Source organism: Xyrauchen texanus, chromosome 37 (genome assembly GCF_025860055.1).
Source record: "Xyrauchen texanus isolate HMW12.3.18 chromosome 37, RBS_HiC_50CHRs, whole genome shotgun sequence".
Taxonomy (NCBI): domain Eukaryota; kingdom Metazoa; phylum Chordata; class Actinopteri; order Cypriniformes; family Catostomidae; genus Xyrauchen; species Xyrauchen texanus.
In genome coordinates, this window is record NC_068312.1 from 8,755,704 (window position 1) to 8,777,946 (window position 22,243).

General features: G+C 39.7%; 1 protein-coding gene across 1 annotated transcript in view; it reads left to right on the top strand.

Moving 5' to 3' along the window:
• The window catches only part of bmp1a (bone morphogenetic protein 1a), a 100,819-nt gene extending 78,991 nt beyond the window's left edge, over positions 1 to 21,828 (top strand). Inside the window, exons 11-20 of the mRNA XM_052108037.1 lie at positions 1,484 to 1,629; positions 2,917 to 3,112; positions 6,848 to 6,973; positions 12,710 to 12,870; positions 15,058 to 15,238; positions 15,364 to 15,489; positions 17,401 to 17,528; positions 19,447 to 19,660; positions 20,860 to 21,110; positions 21,428 to 21,828. Coding sequence (XP_051963997.1) covers positions 1,484 to 1,629; positions 2,917 to 3,112; positions 6,848 to 6,973; positions 12,710 to 12,870; positions 15,058 to 15,238; positions 15,364 to 15,489; positions 17,401 to 17,528; positions 19,447 to 19,660; positions 20,860 to 21,110; positions 21,428 to 21,565 — 1,667 coding nt within the window. The 3' untranslated portion in view covers positions 21,566 to 21,828. The remainder of the gene's footprint in view (positions 1 to 1,483; positions 1,630 to 2,916; positions 3,113 to 6,847; positions 6,974 to 12,709; positions 12,871 to 15,057; positions 15,239 to 15,363; positions 15,490 to 17,400; positions 17,529 to 19,446; positions 19,661 to 20,859; positions 21,111 to 21,427) is intronic.
• The last annotated feature ends 415 nt before the right edge of the window (positions 21,829 to 22,243 follow it).

The window sequence follows — 22,243 nt, forward strand, 5'->3', positions numbered from 1 at the left end:
TTATCGCCAAAAATCCATGGCAATGTTTTTATTATTATTATTATTATTATTATTATTATTCCGTGTTCCTTAATGGCCACCATCATTTTACAGTTACAATGGTTTGGTTTTACAGAATAACAGCAGCCTCTTGAATTGAAATAAAAACAATGCATATATTGTTATTTTGATTAGAAAATCCTTGTGACCATATGAAAATTTGTCATATCAGTGCATACCTTGTGTTTATGCACATACATGAATTCTAATAAACCTTATTCCTCATTAAAACTCATGTAGGGAAATAAACAAACCCCTTTATCTGGTGAATATATAGACTATAAAAATTGGTGGTGGCGTAGTGGCTAAAGCACAGGGCTGTTAATCAGAAGGTCACAGGTTCTAACCCCACGGCCACCACCATTGTGTCCTTGAGCAAGGCATTCAACTCCAGGTTGTTCCGGGGGGATTGTCCCTGTGATAATTGCACTGTAAGTCGCTTTGGATAAAAGTGTCTGCCAAATGCATAAATGTAAATGTAAAAAGCTTTTTATTTGATAAATAGTTATATACGGATCATTGTAATGGAGCCAAGTCTACATAATTTCAAAATAAGAGTCCTACGACTTTATCTGTGACCGTCATAGTAAGGAAAGTCCGCCATTTTTACATTCCATAACTATCGGCCGATTAATCTGTTATCAGTATTTTCCATCCCCTTAGATATCGGCACAGGCAAAATCCACAATCGGTGGACCTCTAATTGGGATGCAGCAAATGAATGCATTGTGTCACTGTGCAAGCTTATAATCTAGTCTCTTTAGCTCAAGCTTTAAGAAGATATTACGGGTCACTATCTGGGGCGAGAGAAGTCCAGAGTGTTGGAAAGAAGCTCGGAATAACAGAAAATATTGTCAAATACATTGGTTTTGAGTATTTTACCCCACATTCCTCAATCCAGTCCTCATTGGTATATGAACCACAGAGTGATTCCATTAGGTAAACATCTCAGATTCCAGATGTTTCTGTAGTAATAGAAGTCATTTCCATGCATTTGTTTATTGACTCTGCTGAAAAGAAAGAAAAAAAAACACATCTTAAACCAGCCTATAATGGAGTGCTGGTCTTGGCTGGTCTCTCAGCCAAGGATAGCTGGTCTGTTGGCTGGTTTTATGGGAATTTTGGCCTTTATTCAGATGGTTTCATCTTTTCAGTATAGCAAACCAGCTTAGACTGGTCTAAGATGTATTTTTCCAGCAGGGATCTGGTATTTAGAGGCCAGTATTACCAAACTTTGGGTTTAGTCTACTTGCACCTTACACTAACTTAAATAGTTAAGTTCATACTATATGAACACCAAGTTCAACTTAATACACAAGTTTTGAAGACGCCATTACTCAATTCCATTAAGGGAACGACTTTACTCAATCAGTTGTGTAGAATCCACTTATTTGGGTTTTCAGTGTTGAAGATAATAAAGACACTGTTGTCTTTTATCTTGCAGCTATATGTGGTGGGGAAGTGAAGAAGGACAATGGCCAAATTCAGTCTCCAAACTACCCAGATGACTACAGACCCAACAAAGTGTGTGTGTGGAAGATTACTGTGGCTCAGGGCTACCATGTAGGCCTGACCTTCCAGTCTTTTGAGGTATGATTAAAAAGGATGTTATTACTGCTTTATAATCATGTAATGAATTGTTTATACTTTTTTTTTATAGAAATGTATCAGCAAAAAAAAATGAAATGAAAGCATTTGTCCCATTTTTCTTTTGCATCTGTCCCATTTGTCTGGGTGATTCCAATATGCTATGTTGTGCATATTCCAATATGCTTTGTTGTACTCCAGCTCCATGATCCTTGTATTTGGAACAAAGGGCTGTTGTAAATGTTTTGTTTAAATGAACAGGGAACAACATTCAGCGTTGCTCTGTCTTCATTCTTGTGAATATCTTGACCTTGAAAAGATTGGTTGCAGTCACACTTCGTTGCATGCCAATTTTAAAGGGATAATTCAGCCAAAAATGATAATTCCGTCATCTTTTTCTCATCTACGTGTCATTCCAAATCTGTATGACTTTTCTTTCAAAGAACATAAAAGGTGAATTTCTGAAGAATATTCTGGCCACTCCACCATAGTCTCATGACAACTCGTAATAATTTCTGGCATCAGTTGCGTTGACGTGGCATTTTTATCTATTAAAAATTATACATTTTTCATCTATATGACTTTTGTAGTCCAATTCAGAGCTTTACTGGGAGTGAATTATGACTTATTTTGCAGTCTTTTCCTCACACAAAGCTTTTTAAATAGTGCACGAGTCATACAGGCCAACTTTCTGATCATTTTATGGTGCTTATTTGTCATTTTGGAGTTTGACAGCCTCAGTCCCTATTCCCTTTCAAGATACGGAAAATTGAAGACTTTATTCACGCTAGCACCATCTTTGATTTTAATGGGAATGACAATGGGGCTGTGAGGGATAGACTTACAGTCTCTTCAATGGGCTGTACTGCAGTTTAAAGTGTTTGTGGTTCGTTCCATGGACAAAACATTGATACAAAATCTGTCCAAGAACATTCCGTAGCCAAAGACCTCCAGACAACACAAGATGTAGAAAATGTGATGTGATCGGTGAGCTTAATACATCTTCATACCGTTCATGCCATTGAAGAGATGTTAAGTCTATCCCTCACTGCCTCGTTTTCATTCCCATTAAAGATCCCCACAAAGATGGCACTAAAGTGAATAAGGCCTATTGTTCAAAACGTCACCTTTTGTGTTCCACAGAAAAAGAAAGCCTGCATTTTTTAGTGACATGTGGGTGAGTGTATGAAAGAATTAAAATTTTGGGTGAACTCCTCCTTTATCGTTATGTTTGGTGACAACGTTTGACATTTTCTTTTTTACTATCATTGTTTGCCTTTTCAATCACAGATCGAGAGGCACGACAACTGTGCATACGACTACCTGGAAATTCGTGATGGGAACTCGGAAAGCAGCCCTCTGCTGGGCAGATTCTGTGGTTATGACAAACCTGATGACATCAAATCCAGCTCCAACCAGCTCTGGATGAAGTTTGTGTCTGACGGTTCGGTCAATAAGGCTGGCTTTGCTGCTAATTTCTTCAAAGGTGTGATATTTGCTGTATGGTTGTTTGACCTTTTTAATGTATAATTTTTTTTATACATTTTTACTGTATAACTTGTTTGATCTTTGGAATCAGATGGGTTTGATTGGCATTACTAACCAGTATTATTTAAAATTAAATATAGAAATATTTGCCACTTCCACTGACCAATAATAATGGTTATTATTATTATAATGCAGAAGACCAAAATTAATTGATTAAAAAAACAACTAAAATGTTGTTTAGTGTGTTGGTTATTGTAGATATGGCAAAGACATGACAAAGAAAAAGAGTATACAGTTTGAATTAGGAAAAAAGCCCTGATATTATCTTCAATAAGAAAAAATGAAAGGAGTAGTTCACCCAAAAATGAAAATTCTCTCATTTACTCACCCACATGCCTTCCCAGATATCTATGTGTAAGGGGGTTAATGGGAAAGGAGGAGACGAGAACCGGCTTGACAATATAAATAATAGTTTAATGAAGATATAAAAGGGGGAAAAAACACGAACACGAACACACAGAGCAGCTGCCTGTCATTCTTTCGAACTGTCGTCACCGGCCGCCTTATCCCTCGCTCGCCCCATCAGGCTGATTGGGGTCCGGGTGTACTTTGTTCCAACCTGGCCCCACCCTTGTCCGCTCTACACACCTCCCGGCATTGCCTTAGGCCGGGGAGTTCCCTGGCATGACGTACACCCCCCCCCCTCCCCACGGAGCGACAGAGACAGAGAGAGAGAGAAAAACTCAATCACCTGTTCTCTGATGCTCCGTCGCTTGGTCCCGATCACTCCTCCACCCTCTCATGCCGACAGCAGCCACTCCTCCCTGGGCGGACCGGAGTCATACTGACCCCCAGCGGACAGAATACCCCTCCATGTTCTCGGCAACCTGTGGGGACACTCCTCCGCCCCTGGCAGCGGCTCCTTCACTCTAGGCGGTCAGGGAGTCCAGTCCCCACTCGCCTCGCAGATGGCGGCCGTTCTCCGCATCCGGGCGGTCCGGCTACTAAACATATCAATATTTAAGTCATTTTTTACTGTAAATCTACATTTTCAGCCACCTACTGGTTGGGGCTGGTCAAAGGTGGAGATTGGTAGGAAAAAAGGACTTGGCAAAGGAAGTACAACCTCTGCTGAGTCTTCACAATGAAGTCTATGTTGGTGTACCACTTCAGGTCCTGAGAGACGGTAGAGCCCAGGAACCTGAATGACTCCACTGCTGCCATAGTGCTGTTCAAGATGGTGAGGGGGGGAAGTGCAGGGGGATTTCTCCTGAAGTCCACTATCATATCCACTGTTTTGAGCGTGTTCAGCTCAAGGTTGTTGTGACTGCACCAGACATCCAGCAGATCAACCTCCCGTCTGTATGCAGACTCGACACCATCTCAGATGCGTCTGATGACCATGGTGCTGTTTGCAAACTTCAGGAGCTTGACAGTGGGGGTCCTTTGCAGTGCAGTCATTCGTGTACAGAGAGAAGAGCAGTGGAGAGAGAACGCATCCTGAGGATTATCAGTGCAAATAGTAAGGGTCCCGGATGTGAGTTTCCCCAGTCTCACTAACTGCTGCCTATCTGTCAGAAAGCTGGTGATCCATCGACAGATTGGGGTGGGCACGGAGAGCTGGGTCAGTTTGGTTGAGAGAAGATCAGGCACGATGGTATTGAAGGCTGAACTGAAGTCCACAAATAGGATCCTTGCCATAAGTCCCAGGTCTGTCGAGGTGTTGCAGGATATAATGCAGTCCCATATTGACAGCATCATCCACAGACCTGTTTGCTCGGTAAGCAAACTGAAGGGGTCCAGCAGGTGTCCAGTGCTAACATTAGTAGGCCAAATCCAGTCTCTCAAATGACTTCATAACGACAGGCATGAGAGCGACAGGCCTGTAGTCATTAAATCCTGTGACTTTGTTTTTTTGGGGGGAACAGAATAATGGTGGAGCATTTGAAGCAGCAGGGAACGTCACTCTGCTCCAGTGATCTATTGAAGATCTGTGTGAAGATGGGGGCTAGTTGGTCAGCGCAGACTTTTCAGACAGGCAAGGTGAAACACCGTCTGGGCCTGAAGCTTTCCTAGACTTTTTTGTGTGTGTGTGTGTGTGTGTGTGTGTGTGTGTGTGTGTGTGTGTGTGTGTGTGTGTGTGAAGATCAGACTGGAGAAGGGGTGTGAGACAAGAAGCCTTTCCACACAGATGCAGGATAGTTGGCTGAAAAGTGGTTTGTCAACTTTTCAGAATATCTTCTTTTAGCCACTCTGATTTCCATAGTCAGTGTTTTTCTGGCCTGGTTGTACAATATTTTATCCCCACAGCATCCTCTTTGGCATGATGAAGCTGTCTGAGTTTTCCTGTAAACATGGTTTATTGTTATTGAATGATAAACCTTTCTTTGTAGGGATGCACATATCCTCACAAAAATTGATATATGATGTTACAGAATCTGTGAGCTTGTCCAGGTCTGTGACTGCAGCCTCAAAAACAATCCAATCAGTGCAGTCAAAGCAGGCTTGTAGTTCCAGCTCTGCTTCATTGGTCCATATCTTTACAGTCCTTCCTACTGGCTTAGCTGATTTTAGTTTCTGCTTGTAGGTCGGGAGAAAATTAACCAGACAGTGATCAGAGAGTCCAAAAACGGCACGTGGGACAGAGCGATATTCATCCTTTATAGTGTTGTAGCAGTGGTCCAGTATTTGTCTGTCTCTGGTGAGGCATGTGATTTTTTTTGTTAGTACACAAACTGTTCACAAGTGAGGTTAGCTTTCTTAAAATCTCCCAGAATAATAATAATAAGTGAGTCTGGGTGTTATTGCTCCATGTCTGTGATGTGATCAGCCAGCTGTTGCAACTCTGCGTTCACACATGCATGTGGCGGGATGTAAACACTCAAATGAATGAGGGAAACTCCCGTGGCTAGTAGAAAGGCTTACGTTTGATGAAGAGCTCTTCTAAATGAGGAAATTTCTGCAACCCGATCCACTCTGAACAGCTGGAAGCCAAGCAGATATTACACGCTGTCCAGGATGGCTTCATTCAGCCAGGTTTCCATGAAACAGAGCAGCAGAGTTAGAAAAGTCCTACTTGTTTGTGTGAGCAGAAGCAGTTTGTCCGTTTTGTTGACGAGGGAGCGGACATTCGGCGGACTTTTGGATCACTTGGAATTTTAAATTAGGGTTTCAAGACCTGGAAAAGTCATGGAAATTTATAAAATCTGAAAAGCCATGGAAAAGTAATGGAAATTCTTTATATACATTTAATGAATATAAGTTTTATTTACTTGCCTAGATATTGTACTTGTGTAGAGTAAAGCTTGATTGCAAGCCAAAATTGTGAGTCAGTTTGTTTTAAATGATTTGTTAACCAATTGGTCAATTAAAATGATTCAAAAATTTGATTTCCATTCATCAGAATTGACTGGAAAAGTCATAGAAATGTATTGGTCAAAAATAGTGGCAAACCTAAAGCGCTTATTCTATGTGCTTCTGATATCGGCCTAATCAGACCAATGACAAAATAATAAAAATAACAATATTTAATGGCAAATACTTGCTGATACCAATAGAGTCACCTATATACTGTGCATCCCTATTAAACTTAAAGTAAAAATCAATTTTATTCCAATTTTTATCTTGTATTATTTGTTTCATTATTGTTTGAGTTAAATAGCTCTTTCAATAGTTTTACAACCGGTCCTTTGAGACAGCGTAACATTGTGCTCTGATGCTCTTGTCGTTGCAGAAATGGATGAGTGCTCTAGACCTGACAATGGTCGCTGTGAGCAACGCTGTGTCAATACGCTTGGTAGTTACAAGTGTGCCTGTGACCCTGGTTACGAGCTGGCGGCGGACAAACGGAGCTGCGAGGGTGAGTATGTGAATGGATGCATTGCTGGATACACACCAGATCCTTATGTAAAACATGTTCCGTGGTGACATGTGATCTAAAGGTGTGCTCAATTCTACAGCACAGATGTTTCAGGGTCTTATCGAGAAATATTGAGAGAACTTGTAAAGGTGAAGTGTATAATATCTGCACCACTAGTGTCACCAAAAGGAATTTCAAAAATAATGACCGCTTTCAAACAGGTTTCCCAAAACCCATTGATCAGAAAAGAGATTATCCTGCCTCAAATTCATGCAATTGGTTGAGACAGTTTTGCTATGTCAAGGTGCAATATGTAATATACTTAAAAAAAAAAAAAAAAGCAAAAAAATTATCATATGTTATCAGAGATTTAGGAAACAATTAGGAATTTCTGTTTATGTTTTGGCCTGTGTGATCCTGCCACTGCCCATTTCCCAATAGTATATTGACACCCCGGGTTGCCAGATTTTTAACAAGTTAACAGGCAAACACAGCGCACTGCAGCCATGGAAGCCAGCATTACATCTAGCTAACACTGACAGAGCTGTAAAAAATCCACATGAGCTGGTTTATATTTAGCAAACAATAAAAACATTGCAAATGTATACATTAGCTGATCAACTTTCAGTGTAAGGCTCGTCACTTGCCATTGTCAGTTTGCTTGTTCCTGTTGCGTGTCCTCAACCTGGCAAACCGTGTGAGCTTACGGTACCCATTTTAAATGCTTGATGTCAATGTTACATATTGCTCCTTTTAACAAACAGAGCAATGTTTTGATAGCGCCACAGAAGCCACAGAATTTTTACTTTTCTTGTGGGTAAACCTACATATTTCTTACTTAGTTGTCTTTGCACACAAAGATGGAATATAATAAAGTACTTTAACAAAAAAATACACATTTCACCTTTAGAAAAGGCTCTTCTTTCAAACAGCTACCAGCAGTGACCACACTCTGCCTCTAGTGGACAGTCTATGCTATGGCATCCTCTTAATTAATACTCTTGCCTGCTCTGTTGACATACCACCAACATCTGTTTTGTGTTATTGGCTTGGGGCTGCCAGCAAGGTATGAGCATCTGCCTTATTGACATCAAGATTGTCTGGGTTTCTTTACCCTTCTCCACACAGCAAATCGATGCTCTGTTTTCTGAAGTAATTGGAAAGTTTGAATTTGTTTTGAAGTCCTTTTAAGGCAAGTCAGTTCACTCTGCGGCCATTTAGTAAATTGGTAAAGACAGAAATCTCCAACATTTTCTAGATTACGTTTTAATAACATTGTACATTATAATTTAATAACCGGTACAACTGGACTCAGCCTTTTTGGGGGTTTTCCACTGTGGATAGTACCTGGTACGGTCGAGGTTCCAAGTGAGCCGAGCCGATACTAAATGTGACGTAAAAATCCTGCAGATCACTGATTGGTCAGAGAGTATCGTCACTACCAGCATCACTGGATTTCCGACACGCTACATCAACCCCGCTAGTTTTAAAGTTAGTAACAGCGTTAGCCGTATCATTTGTTCACGCGACTTTCGAATTGTGAAAAAGAAATGGCTGTGCACAAAACCACGCCGTGGTCAATAAACGAGGTGCAAACGGTCCACTCGTTAGCGATAAGCAAAACTAAAATGTCTCGATGCCACGATGGAGGATGGTACATTTTGTTACGTTAACTCTATTCTCTGCTTGAAAGCTTCACTTTATTTAGTTGACCAGCTACTGGAAGCTTCTAAAACAACTAGGCCAATGTAACTGTTACACTTGTGTAAAATCACCATGCAACAACTGCTATATGTAGCACAATGAGCTAGTAGCTAACAGCTAGCAGTCGTGTTATTGTTTTGGTCAGTTTGTGTCGTGTTTAAGATGATGTTACTGCAGTAGAGGCGGCGCAACTATGACGATCAGCCTATAATCCCACCCACTTTGAGGAGGCACTAAACTGCAGTGCAAATGCAAGCTCAGAAAAGTAAAGCGAGTAGAGTTGAGGTGAGTCGAACTGTAACGTGCAGTGGAAAAGTGCCAAAAGTCAGTGAATAATTGTGAGTTCCTTGAACTTCTTTTGCTAATAAATCCATAAAATTAAGATTTTAAGCACTTAAACAATCAAGTACAGAACTGAAGTTGTGGGGAATACCCATAAGCTCTTGTGCTTGAAAAATGTAAGCATGTTTGCTGAGTTTAAAGGAACTATAAACTAAGCATTTAATTAGTTGTTTTTAAGAATTAATAGAGATTTTAGATATTAATAGAGATTAGTAGAAACAGTGATAGAAAAGTTAATTTGAAACAACTTGCTATTAGTTGCTAACTCATATTCTTGTGACATATATTTTAAGTAAATAAAGTTGAATGAACTACTACAGTCGTGTATATCTAACAAAGGTTTTCTAGTTGTACTGACATAAAATGACCACAAGTCGAATTTACTTACAAAGAGTGATGCAAAAATGCTACGTATATATGTTTAAAGAAAATCCTACACCATTTTTTCAGTGTGGTTGGCTCTTCATATTAATCTGGGTTATGAGGATTTTAACATTGGAAAAAATTACATACAGCAGCTTTAAAGCTGATTTGTCAACTAGTTCTTCAGGCAACCCCCGGACTAATCGATTTCGACAACTGCCGATTGCGATTATTATTATTATTATTATTCCCTTTCGTTGTCCTACAGGTGGCCTGCCTCCTCAATAAATCATCTCTTCCAGAGCAAAGGACTGGAATATACAGTGCAAGTTTTAGTTCAACACATTGATTCATTGTCAGGACTGAGATAAACTGTTGACTAACAGATGATGTACCCTGCAGCTGCTATATTGAGCATGAATCTGTTTGTCTTCAGAGAGGCACTGAGATGACTCAACGGCTTAATCGTGACACTGTTATTCTGTATTAGATAAAAGAAAGACTTGGCAAGCACACCTGCCCAATGGCTGTCGTATCAGCAGTAAATCCAATATTATGATAATGGCTACAGTGTATGTCTCCCTTTCTCAGAGAAACAAATCATTGGGCAGCAGTCCAGTGGGTATAGAAATAGATTGGGCTTTAATGTACACAAAGGCATTGGCTGTCCAAAGGCATCTAAGTGGCATGGTTGTAACCATGGAAACGTCTTTCCCCAAGCGCTTGTGTTTCGTGGAAAGCGCTGTAGGGGATCTGTTCGTTAATTTGGATGGTACCGCACCAGACTAAACTCTGCCTGTGTGCTTTGTGTTTGCTGAGATATAAAGCCTGGGGCTGTTTTTTAATTAAAGCAGGACTGTTCTTGTTATTTGATGTATAGTATGCACCAATTTAGAAGATCTGCAGCTCTGATCAGATGAAATTGATGAAAGTTTTACGAATGCTTTGTAATTTTGGTGTGCTGTGCATGAAATAGATGACCATACTTTAATTTCCTTCCTCATACAACAAGATATCTCCAATGATGAGATTAATAGTCTAGTTTTGAGTAATTCCCTGATGTGTAGCCCTCATTAAACGAGCAACAGCTCTGGGAAAAATTAAGAGACCACTGCAAAATGATCAGTTTCTCTAGATTTACTATTTATAGGTATGTTTTTGAGTAAAATGAACATTTTTGTTTTATTCTATGAAGTACTGACAACATTTCTTCCAAATTGTAACTAAAAGTAATGTCATTTAGAGCATTTATGTGCAGAAAATGACAACTGGTCAAATAAACAACACATATTATTATACATACTCATATTTTAACTTAGGAAGAGTACAGAAATCAATATTTGGTGGAATAACCCTGATTTCCAATCACAGCTTTCATGCATCTTGGCATGCTCTCTACCAGTCTTTCACATTGCTGTTGGGTGACTTTATGCCACTCCTGGTGCAAAAATTCAAGCAGCTCGGCTTTGTTTCATGACTTGTGGCAATCCATCTTCCTCTTGCTCACATTCCAGACTTTTTTCAATGGGGTTCAGGTGTGGAGATTGGGCTGGCCATGACAGGGTCTTGATCCGGTGGTCCTCCATCCACACCTTAATTATCCTGGCTGTGTGGCATGTGGCAGTGTCCTGCTGGAAAAACCAATCCGAACATTTTCGGAGCAGAAGGAAGAAAGTTTTCTTCCAGGATAACCTTGTACGTGGCTTGATTTATGCGTCCTTCACAAAGACAAATCTGCCCGATTCCAGCCTTGCTGAAGCACCCCCAGATCATCACCGATCCTCCACATGGTCATCTAATGGTTAGACGGAGACCTGGACAGGCCTTCAAGCCACAGTGTCTCGCACCCACTTTGAAATTTGTTGGAGGATCAGTGATCGTCTGGGGCTGCCCAGTTGTCATTTTCTGCAAATAAATGCCATTAATAATATTATTTTTATTTGCAATTTGGGAGAAATGTTGTCAGTACTTGATAGAATAAAACAAAAATGTTCATTTTACTCAAACACATATCAATAGTACATCCAGAGTAACTGATAATTTTGCTGTGGTCTCTTATGCTACGCTTTTCTTGTTTTTTATTTTTCTCTCTGAGAATTTTGGCCTATAGTGGCCAAAAGTGTTGTGATTTAGTTACGCAACACGTTTCACTTTCTCTCTTTGACCCTTATATTATTCATTTGGAAGTAATCATACTGTTTTTGCTATTGAACTTTTAAGACTTTACCTCTGTTATGATTGGCTTACTACTTAAAATGTGAATACAACCAGCGTAGTTCACATTCACTTAGAAAGGAAGTCTACGGGGTAAGACATTTCAGATATTTTAGAAGAATTAAAGTGCAGCTTGTATTTTTGTTCAAGCACTGATATTTTTCAATACAAAATATGTGTTATATTTTAGCTATAAAATATTCTAAATTGTCCTTTTAGTGACAGAACTTCTTTTCTAGGTGTAATAAACGTCTGATTGCACTGCGATAACATTCACAATATTAAAGGATTAGTTCACCCAAAAATTTCCCAGGGTTTTTTTCTTGTTGTTTTAAAGGGATAGTTCACCCAAAAATGAAAATTCTCTCATCATTTACTCCCCCTCATACTATCCCAGATGTGTGTGACTTTCCTTCGTTTACAGAACACAAACAAAGTTTTTTAGAAGAATATTTCAGCTCTATAGGTCCATAAAATGCAAGTGAATGGTGATCAAACCTTTGTAGCTCCAAAAAACGAATAAAGTAAACAAAAATGTACTCCATACGACTCCAGTGGTTATATCTATATCTCCAGAAGTGATATGATAAGTGTGGGTGAGAAACAGAACAATAAATGTAATTTTGTACTCTAAATCTCCACTTTTACTTTCACATCTGAAAGTCACATGTGGTGCCTGTTTAGTTCATAAGTAAAAGTTAAAGTGGAGATTTATAGTAAAAATTACTTAAATATTGTTCTGTTTCTCACCCACACTTATGATATAACTTCTGAAGATATAGATATAACCTCTGGAGTCATATGGAGTACTTTATTTGTTTCCTTTATGGGACCTTTGGAGCTACAAAGGTTTGATCACCATTCTCTTGCATTGTATGGACCTACAGAGCTGAAATATTCTTCTAAAAAACCCAATGGGGTAAGAAAAGTAAACTTGCTTTCCCTTTGAACATTTTTTTTCTTACCCCATTGGCAAACAGATATTGTCGTAAGAGCTTAACTTGTATTGAACCCGAAACATTCCTTTAACCTACCATAAATCACAAATTCATTACACTTTCACAGTAAACGTCATTTGTCTTATTGCTTTTTCTGATTTCTTTTTGGTAATAGCTGCCTGTGGTGGTTTCATAACCAAGCTGAATGGATCCATCACCAGTCCGGGCTGGCCCAAGGAGTATCCACCCAACAAGAACTGCATCTGGCAGCTGGTGGCGCCCACACAGTACCGCATCACCCTCCTCTTCGACATTTTCGAGACAGAGGGCAACGATGTGAGCACTAGGTTTTTGCCTGAGCGTGGGGTGGGTTTGTCTGGTTCATAATAGCTGAATCAGTGTAAATTACTACAGGGATTTAGGGACTGACATCCGAATCTCCAAATTGCATTCATGTTTTCTCACTTGTACGTGTGGATTGTTAACGGCACTGTTGCTGGGTACAGTTCACGTGATGAATGTAATGGTGACATTTTGTTTACTAACCTTGATAGAGTGTCTATTAAGATTAAGATTTTTCTGGATTAATTTGTATTTATTAGCTCTCAAAAACACATTTATATACACTGTTGACCAAAAGTTTGGGATAATGTACAGATTTTGCGATTTCAGAAGGAAATTGGTACTTGAATTCACCAAAGTGGCATGCAGCTGATCACAAAGTATTTGTCAGGACATTACTGATGTCAAAAACACCACCATTACTATTTCCAAAAAGTCATTTTTGATCAAATCTCGACAGGCCCCATTTTCAGCAGCCATTAACTCCATTACATCAAACACTGCTGAAAGCTATTTGGTTCGTTAAATGAAGCTTAACATTGTCTTTTTGTTTATTTTTGAGTTGCCACAGTATGCAATAGACTGGCACGTCTTACAGGTCAATGTTAGGTCAAAAATTGCAAAAAAGAAACCGCTTTCTCTAGAAACTCATCAGTCAATCATTGTTTTGAGGAATGATGACTATACTATGCTTGAAATTGTCAAAAATCATACAACATTTCGTACAAAGGTGTACACTACAGTCTTCTAAGACAAAGGACAACTGGCTCTAACAAGGACAGAAAGAAATGTGGAAGGTCAGATGTACAACTAAACAAGAGGATAAGTACATCAGAGACTCTAGTTTGAGAAATAGACACATCACATGTCCTCAGCTGACAGCTTCATTGAATTCTACCCGCTCAACACCAGTTTCATGTACAACAGTAAAAAGAAGACTCAGGGGTGCAGGCCTTATGGGAAGAATTGCAAAGAAAAAGACACTTTTGAGAATAAAATGTTAGAGTGGGCAAAGAAACACAGATATTGGACAACTGATAATTGGGAAAGAGTGTTATGGATCTTAACCCCATTGAGCTTTTGTGACAAACATTTTCCAATTGTAATAGTAATTTCTCATGTTATTAATGTCCTGACTATACATTATGATCAGTTGACTGACGTTTTGGTGAATTAAAGTACCAATTTCCTTCGAAAGAGCAAAATCTGTACATTAGTCCAAAATTTTGGCCACCAGTGTACATGCTGCTGTTGATTGCTTAAAGGAATAGGTCATCAAAAAGTGAATATTCTCTCATCATTTACTCGCCCTCAAGTAAATTATGTGTATGACTTTCTTTCTTGTGCTGAACACAAACACAGATATTTAGAAGTATATTTCAGAAATGTAGGTCCATACAATTCAAGTGAAAGGGACCCAAATTATTTTGAAGCTCCAAAAAGCACAAAAGGCAGCATAAAAGTAATCCATTAATCCATGTCTCCAGAAAATGTACAATAAGTGTGGGTGAAAAACAGATCAATATTTAAGTCCCTTTTTACTATCAATCTTCACTTTTTCATTTTTACATTCTTCTTTTTTGTTTTTGGCATTTCACATTCTTCGTGCATATCGCCACCTACTGTGTAGGGTAGGATGATTTATAGTAAATAAGGACTTAAATGTTGATCTGTTTCTCACCTTCACCTCTCAAATTTGGGGATCTCAAGCACAGATCAGAATGCCTCTGAAAATGAACAAAAAATACAAACTATCCCTTTAACTAGCTTAACTACACTGTAAACTCAAATGCTCAAAACACTTCAATTAATTCAAATAAATTAACCTTTGAGTTCACCAAACAGACACCTTTCACGTTAGTTCTACTTACTTATTCGGGTTTACAGTGCAGCAAAGCTACCTTGATCAACTCAGATTAACCAGGAAGATCATGCTGGTTGACTAGCATCACTAGTTTGGCATGGCTGCACCAGCACTAATCCGTATCCCTGCTGAAAATAGCCTGTTAAAAGCCTGTTAAACATCAGCTTGGCCAGGCTAAGTCAAGCAAACCAGCTCAGGCTTGTTACATCTGCTTTATTTCCGAATGGGTAGAAATTTATGCTAGTTCTTCTTGAAATATATACTGCAGGCATCTTTATATTTTGACCCATAACTCGGGTTTACTCTCTTCTGTGTAGGTCTGCAAGTATGATTTTGTTGAGGTGAGGAGCGGTCTGTCTGCAGACTCCAGGCTGCACGGAAAGTTCTGTGGGGCCGAGAAACCAGAGGCCATCACCTCGCAATACAACAACATGCGAATTGAGTTCAAATCTGACAACACTGTCTCCAAGAAGGGCTTTAAGGCCCAATTCTTTTCAGGTGAGTGTGTGCATAAATTATTGTGTTTCGTGTTAGACCGGTGTGTGTGTGTGTGTGTGTGTGTGTGTGTGTGTGTGTGTGTGTGTGTGTGTGGTTAACTGAGATGTGGTGCTGTCTCCTCGCAGATAAGGACGAGTGCTCAAAGGAGAATGGCGGATGTCAGCATGAATGTGTGAACACGTTTGGCAGCTACAGTTGCCAGTGCAGAAGTGGCTTCATACTGCATGAGAATAAACATGACTGCAAGGAGGGTGAGAAAAACACACGCTCATCTGGAAACATGTGATTATACCATAATAATGGGGTGTGTTTAAGTATGATGCAAACTCAGCAGAATGCCCGAAACATGTAGAAAATCACTGCAATGCACTGCTTCGAGTGGTCTATTATTTTTATTTTATATTGGGGTCTTTTTGCCTATATTTTTAGGAAATAGGAGTGTAGAAACAGGCTTTTAATTTTTGTTCATTACTGGAGGGCGACTGTTTTGCAGTGTATTTTTTATTTTTTTTGGTGACTTCTGTTGAACTCAAAAGGAGATGTTTTGAAGAATGTTCAAGCTGCTCTTTTCCATACAAAGCAGCTCCAAAAATGACAAAAAAGCACATGTTAAGAACCATAAATGTAGCTCACCTGGCTCGTGCAGTGCATTCCAAGTCCTCTCATACAATAGCTTTGAATGATGAAAAAAATGAAATTTAGTTTGTTATTAACTGATAATATTCCCCTTCACCGCAGCTCTTGAATGTCATTCTCCATTTTGCATATTCATACTGGTGTGTTCTGACCAAAGATTGGTTTACTGATAAATGGATGAACCATATGAACGGTAACACCGTATATATATGGAATATGGCGGCTAAACACTAAATATGGAAGTCCCGGCATAGTCCCGCCTTCCAGTTAAAGCAGCCAATGATATTTTTGATGGCGACATCACCTGTCAGTTTACTCAAGATCGCACATTAGCTGGAAAAATGGCGGGTTTTTGTGTGATTTGAGATTAAGGATTAATGATACCATTGCAATCAGATTGTATTGCCGCCTTGAAATATGATACCGTATTTGATCGTAATCTTGACCAACTGTTTTGGAGATCTCTGTCTTTCCCCATTCAAGTCGATAAGAGCTGTACTTTTATGATGCTTGTATCCATTAAAATAACTGCCTGGGACCATTCCAAAGATGGGCGGCGAGTGAACCGACTTGCCTTGAAAGGGACTTTGCTCTAGACTGAAAGAAAGTCATGTGCGTCTGGAACAAGATGAGTGGGTAAACTAAGACAAAACTTGGTTGCCAAATATTGTCGATGAGAAAAAAGTGTCGGAATTTCAGACAGTGGCATAATTCTTTTGGAAATTGGTTTAAGATTTTTTTAAGCTGTTTCAAAAAACACTGCAAAATGACCTGTGTGTCTGGGGGTCAGACTACTGCTGTCTGAGTACATTTCAGCAGTCTAATTGTGTTACATCAGCCAATAGCTTGAGACTCCAAAACCTTCGCCATTGATTTCAGCTCATTGGCACTAACTAGCATCGGGATATTTTTTGAGAATGCCTTCTTGCTATGTGCCTAAATAGAAAGATTGAGGCAGTGGAAGAGAGAAAAAATGAGAAAGAAAGTGTTTGAAAAGTGCCTGACACAACTAAACATTAACTCGTTAAAATCTGATGCATTTTTGGGCTGCTGCCTGCAATTTTTCAATCACATTCACAAACCATTCACACACTAACATGTGTGACTAATATGACTAATTTTCTCAATCATATTCCATCACAATATACAGTTCTGAAATGTAGGTGGCACTCTAATGTATTTTAGCCCTCACAGATGTGTTCGTCCATAGATATTCAGTCTAATTTTCAGTATATGCACCACCCTCATAGTCTCAATATCTCAGCCTCTGAGTGGACTAGAAGCTCAATCTAGGTGGCATTAGAAAACTGAGATCTCCCCTTTACGATAATATAATATATAACTAATTTTATCATCATGGGCATTACTTGATTTCTTAAGTGAACCGGGTTCAAAAACAATCCTATCAGTGAATTTCCCCTCTCTGTGTTTAGAGTTGTAATGAGCGAGAGCGTGAGGGAATATTTATGTGTATATTCGAGTGTTGAAAGTCACGTGTTTTTGACTGTTGGAGGTGTCTCTTGCAGCCGGCTGCGATCACGTTGTGAACAGCGTCAGCGGAACCATCACCAGCCCCAACTGGCCAGATAAATACCCCAGTAAGAAGGCCTGCACCTGGGCCCTCTCCACCACACCAGGACATCGGATCAAAATAGTATGTAATACCCACTCAGTACAATCTCACTTCCTCCATAATTACTAAGTAAGGCATAATATGCAGTCAGCCGGTCATTAGTGCAATATAAAGCCTGACGGGGTAATGCGAATTGGAAAGATCTTGTATCACCATGAAGGGGTTTATTTAGCAGCATTGACTCTCTGATTGTACATAATCCTTCTTAATACCTGACTACTTACCAAAGAAATATGGGCTTGAAATATTGATATGAGTTGAAATAATTGTATTATGTGAGAAGAGACCGCTATATTAGAAACATGAAACCAGCAGTTATTTATGAAATCGGTTGCCTGTGACAGTAGTCAATTACAGGGTTTTGCATTCATTATACTAAAATATCTGACTGCTGAATGTCACAATTGACCAATCAAAATCAATTATTTCAGGCACGTATTTTTTCTCTATATCAGAGTATATTTTTTCCCTTAACACATAGATTTAAAATGACTGAACTAGACAAATCCAGTTCCTGACAACGTTCTGTTCCAAAACATAGTGAGCTGCCTTGACAGCCACTGAAGGCATCAGAGCCACTGTCCTGATGCAAAGTTTGCTCTAAACAGTAGGTATCAAATTTATTCTGCCTTCAAAGGCACCAAATTTTACCAAGTTCTGGTGTTGCATGTATTCTTTAATTAATTAAATGGGAATACTCCACCCAATATTTGGGTATGCAATGTATTTTCTATGCTTGTTAGACTGAGTATCATTAGCTTAGCAATGTGCTAACAGCAGTCTCTTTTGGAATCAGCTATTACATGAGTTGAGTTCGTTTAGCACTTTTCGTATGACAAGCATGAGTGACCGTTAACACCGTTGCTGCCTACTGTGTCTAGAGCGTTCCAAATCTGTCCCTTTCATATGAGATTATGCTGCCTAAGAAGATTGCTGACAATGTAGCCAGATGACCTGGTGAACAGAGCTTTTGACTCGGTTGTGTATATAGAACTTCTATCAGGAAGACTCTGAGATTTGAGTAAAGTTTTAGATTACTTTTATTTGATGAATATAAAGCAGGAATGTAATGTCTTTGGCGGTCCAAAGTTGTTGTACTCTGAACCATCAGATCCTGCCGGAGATAGGAGGCAGGGGCGAGGAGCCTAACCCTGTGCAGGACGGGACTCAACTGGTGGTGGTGGGGTGGTGGAGGTTGCCGTGTTAGCACACTGAAACAGCAATGTGATAGATTGTGAGCAGACTTATTAAGATTAAGATTCAAATTTATTGCCATTGTGTTGTGTACAGGTACAGAGCCAATGAAATGCAGTTGTTTTTGCATATCCCAACTAAGCTGGGGTCAGAGTGCAGGGTCAAGGGCCTTGCTCAAGGGCCCAACAGTGGTATCTTGCCGGTACTGGGCCTTTCGGTTCGTAACCTAGAGCCTCAACCACTGAGCCACCACTTCCAGTGTAGCAGCTTACATGTGATTGGCTAGGAGTTACCTAGCTAATGGTGCGAGGATGTACAGCTGCTAGTCTTCCCGCTAGAACTATGTTGCACTTACATGTCTTGTGCTGTAAACGTATCATTCTTGGAAATTTGTCACCGTGCGATAATGTGATCTGACTAGATATCTATTTGATGTGTGTTTACATCTAGAAGATGCACTTTTATGTTTTTTGCCCATCTGCAATACGTCTATAAGATGGATGCTGAAAAACACGGCCCTGTCGCTAAGCATGTCTCAGATGTCAATAAGTACATTCAGCAGATGTCTTTGACCCGTTTATAATTTAAAATGTTTGTAAATCTCCTTTTTTTAAGATGTTTAGTAGATGTTAATTAGAATGTGATGTTTTCCAGATGAAAAGATCTAAAACGGACATCTCGGGGATGTACGTGTGCTATCTGGGTTGTGTGCTATTCAAACATTGACGTGAGCAATCTGTTTCAGGCTTTCAATGAAATCGACATGGAGCCTCATATGGAATGTGCTTATGACCACATCGAGATTTACGATGGTCGGGACGGGAAAGCGTCCAGCCTCGGCCGCTTTTGCGGCACCAAGAAACCTCCACCGATCATATCCAGCAGCAATAAGATGTTCATCCGCTTCTTCTCTGATAACTCGGTGCAGAAGAAAGGCTTCGAGGCTTCCCATACTGCAGGTGAGTGAAGACATCATAAATAAATGAATGGAGAAGTAAATACTGAGATTATGTCATGAAAATATATATAGTTGCCAAGCAACTAGGCAATCAAAGATCATACTATGAATGAATCAGCTTCATAGATTGAATGTTGTTGATATCATTTTCTGGACATTTGGGTTGGTGATAAAAGGTTTTGATGGTTTGCTATAGCAACTTGGCATATTTAAGTGTTTAAATTTTTATTTTTTTTACAGGTGTGCATACAATGGCCCCAAACATTATTTAAACACTGAAGCTTGTCTGAATGCCATTGCATTAGATAAAATATCAAAACAAGGGGCGTTTATTTTATAAAAACGTTGCTCAAAAATCAGAAAATGAAGCTTATTTGGTTTTAAATCATAAATCAAAAGAAAAACGTATTTGGACACCTTCTGGTTATCAAACGTTAGTGGAAAATGAGGAAAACTGGCATCCAATCAGATTTTAGAGCCAGAGTTATACATGTAATAAGTAGCACATATAATATATAGAACATGTTATAGCAGACTTAAAGGGATAGTTCAACCAAAAATTTTAATTCTCTCATTATTTACTCACCCTCATGCCATCCCAGATGTGTATGACTTTCTAGTTTCTGCTGAACACAAACAAAGATTAGAAGAATATCTCAGCTCTGTTGATCCTCACAGTGCAAGTGAATGGTGACCAAAACTTTGAAGCTCCTAATAGCACATAAAGGCAGCATAAAAGTAATTTACAAGACTCCAGTGGTTAAATATATGTCTTTCAAAGTGATATGATGGATGTGGATGAGAAACAGATCAATATTTAAGTCCTTTTTTTTTTACTATAAATCTCCGCTTTCACTTTCGCATTCTACATTTGTTTTTGCCGATTCACATTCTCCACGCATATCGGCAGGGAGACAAATTAATAAGTAAAAACATTATTACATATGAATCTGTTTCTCACCCACACCTATCATGTTACTTCTGAATATATGGATTAAACCACTGGAGTCTTATGGATTACTTTTAATCTGACTTTATGTGCTTTTTGGTGCTTCAGAGTTCTGCCCTCCAATTTGAAACATTTTTCTAAAAATCTTCTTTGTGTTCAAAGCTACTTTGCTAAGCTACTTTATTTGTGGTATATCATTGATGATCCTTTGCATACCTCCTCAAGTCACATCATTGCCCTCTCTTCTCCAGAGTGTGGAGGCCGTCTAAAAGCGGAAGTCAAAACGAAAGAGCTCTACTCCCATGCTCAGTTTGGAGATAATAACTATCCAGGAGCATCAGACTGCCAGTGGGTGATCTCAGCAGAGAAGGGCTATGGCGTGGAACTCATCTTCCAGACCTTTGAAATCGAAGAAGAGGCAGACTGCGGCTATGATTACATGGAGCTGTTTGACGGGGCAGACACCAAATCACCCAGACTAGGCCGCTACTGTGGATCAGGGGTAAAGCACAGATTTACTGCACAACTTCTGTCCCTAATACCATCACGCCAAGCATTTTAGAGAAAAAATCTAGTTACAAAATTTAGCTGCAATTACTTTCTTCTTTTAGTGCATCTTAATGAGCTCAATTGTGAGTGTTGCCACCTTGTGGTCAAATAATTAGGTCAAATAATTCCACGCTTGTTCAGAGAACATTTTTATTTGGTATAATTGTATATGCTAAATAATGAGGCTGGTTTAATGTAACCGTAGGGGATAAGTTCAATACATTGTGTGCGCTTGTTCACAACTTCCTCTGCCTTCTTTTGTATTTCCAGCCTCCCGAGGAGATTTATTCTGCTGGCGACTCCATTGTCATCAAATTCCGTTCGGACGACACCATCAATAAGAAGGGCTTCCACGTGCGTTACACCAGCACTAAGTTTCAGGACACACTCCACTCCCGTAAGAAGTGACCCCTAGTGGCCGGGAGGGGCCGTGCAGGGCCTAGGGGGAGGCAAAGGGGCCCCAGGGGAAGGGCCTCACCCATCGCTCTGAGCCCCCCGGCCGCCAAGAAAACTCAAACACGACGGACCAGCCGCAAGAATGCCAACCGCACCTCAGTAGTTCACAGGGGCTCTGGCATCCCCTACTGACTGTGAGGAGTAAAGCCATTCCGCAGTAGACCTTGTTTTTACCTTTTTGTTTATTATTATTATTATTCTAAAGTTTGGGCAATGGGGGGTGTATTCAGTTGATGGATACTTTTGGGATCATGAGCGAAAACAAAGGGATTATGGTATGATATGGGGGGCGTAGTTGAGTTGATGCTGATCACCCCATGGAACCCACCCCTTTATTTTACTTTATTTTTATGAGCCGAGATTGCATTCGGAAAACACAAACACTTCAGAGGACCTCCTGCAGGAGAACTGAGCAGTCAGCCCTCAACAAACCAGTCATCTATACAACAGTTGGATGTAGAAAAGGAGAGATAAGTGCAAGAGTTGAGTAGGGCATTGATGACGGGTTCCTCACAGGATTTCCAACCATGAAACATAGCATTACTGGTGCACTGTGGGGAAACACCCGTCTCTTCTTGACTTTATTGGCATTGCTTGATCATAAACAGCCTTGTTGGCCATTTTCGGCTG